The 1683-nt window shown below is 45.2% G+C and overlaps 1 protein-coding gene across 1 annotated transcript; it reads right to left on the bottom strand.

Annotated features, from left to right (window-relative positions):
• Positions 1–475: 475 nt before the first annotated feature.
• Positions 476–1454, bottom strand: TAAR5 (trace amine associated receptor 5; the record flags this gene model as incomplete). The annotated part of the gene is given in 5 exon segments (XM_082048948.1): positions 476–667; positions 671–838; positions 840–878; positions 882–1076; positions 1080–1454. Coding segments are annotated over 5 exon segments (969 nt in total).
• Between the last annotated feature and the right edge of the window lie 229 nt (positions 1455–1683).

Here is a 1683-nt window from a genome sequence, read left to right as displayed (position 1 = left end):
TACACTTTCCCTTGTTAAATTTCATCAGGTTATTCCCTGCCCAACTCTCCAGCCTGTCCAGAACCCGCTGGATGGCGGCACAGCCTTCTGGCGTGCCAGGTGTCAGCCACTCCTCCCAGCTTAGTGTCATCAGCAAACTTGCTGATTTTCGGGTTGCCCAAGGCATAGTATGCACAGGGTCCTCTTTGGAGCTTTTACAGTCAATTTTCAAGCACTTGTTGGCATCACACAACAAACACAAGATGTTAATAAGATGTGTGTGTCAAATGATGTGGAAGATGAGTCACAGAATGGCATGTCTATTCAAACTGGGGATCTGCCCAAGGCAGCAGTCTAAAAAGAAAAAAAAAAAAAAAAAGATCTAAAAAAGATCTAAATTCTAAGTCGATGTTGAAGGATATAAATGAGAAATGCTGTGATATAGCCTACAATATTTTCTACAGTGCGAGTCTGGTACAAGTCTACTGTAGATGTCCTAGAACAAAAGATCCCCCAAGTTAAGACTAGGTTCATAGTTTTCCAGAACAAATGGTAGATAGGAAAAAACACATACCAAGCAATTGCAGGCGGAATTGAAGTAGGCAAACCAAATTAAGATGTCAAATAGAACTTTGGGGGTAATGAAATCCAGAAGACTGTCTACCATTGTGTCAACAATAAAGGGAAACTAGCACAGGAGGCAGATTCCTACAGCTACACCAAGAGTCTTTGCTGCTTTCCTTTCACTCTTGAATGCTCCCACATGTAACTGAGACCCTAGACTCCTACTCATGTTGTTCATCTGCCTGGCTTGCTTGATAGCCACAGTAAATAGTTTTACATACAAAACCATAATTGTTGAGGCAAGGGAAGAAGAATACTGGGAAGTTCAGCCACTCTCAGAGCTTGTTGAACAGCAGCTGACAGCTGCCAACACCGGGCATGTCTTGCAAAAAATGGCCCAGTTCTTCTGCAATCACTTTAGTGTAGAGGAAGGGAGACATGTAAACTATAGACACTGCCCACCTCACCCCAGTGTAAACACAGGCCACTCTTACGCTGAACTTGGTGGGGTAGAGTGCATAGATGGCACAGTGCTAATTAATGGAAATTAAATACAGATGAAATGCAGATGTCAACCTAAAGAGTGTGCCCAGAAAGGTCTGCAGCCTACAGAAGTCATCTCTGAAATACCAGCAGCTCTTTACGGACTGATTGGTGCTGAAGAGCAGCATGGTCAGCCCCAGGAGGAGGTGGGCAAGGGTGAGAGAGAGGTGCAGGAGGTTGGTGGAGGTGTGTTGGTGGTTGGTTGGTGGAGCTTTGAATTGCAAAATGACAGCTATGACAAGCAGATTCCTCAGCACTGTGATCAGTGTGCCCAAGGCACAGGCCAGATAAAAGGCCAGCTGGATCCCAGAGGGGTGATGGGTTCCATAGCAGGAGCCATTTACCTCATAGCACAAGGTGATGAGCATTCCCTTCTCAGCACTGGGGCCCTGGGCTGAGCTCATCTCAGTCTTCCCAGGTCCTGCTGCCTCCCCCAGTTCTGCCACAAGCCTGGAGAAGGATTCACCTTCCAGCAGAGGTGCCAGATGACTAATGCGACAAAATCGAAATGAAAATGAAGGCTAGAAGGAGAAATGTCTTTTAATAAAATACTTTCATTAAAGCCATCAGGTAGTTTCTGTATTTCAGGTGAAAAAA

The sequence above is a fragment of the Streptopelia decaocto genome, assembly GCF_964273445.1.
Source record: "Streptopelia decaocto genome assembly, chromosome: 3".
Lineage (NCBI taxonomy): Eukaryota > Metazoa > Chordata > Aves > Columbiformes > Columbidae > Streptopelia > Streptopelia decaocto.
This window is presented reverse-complemented; position numbering and strand designations above follow the sequence as displayed.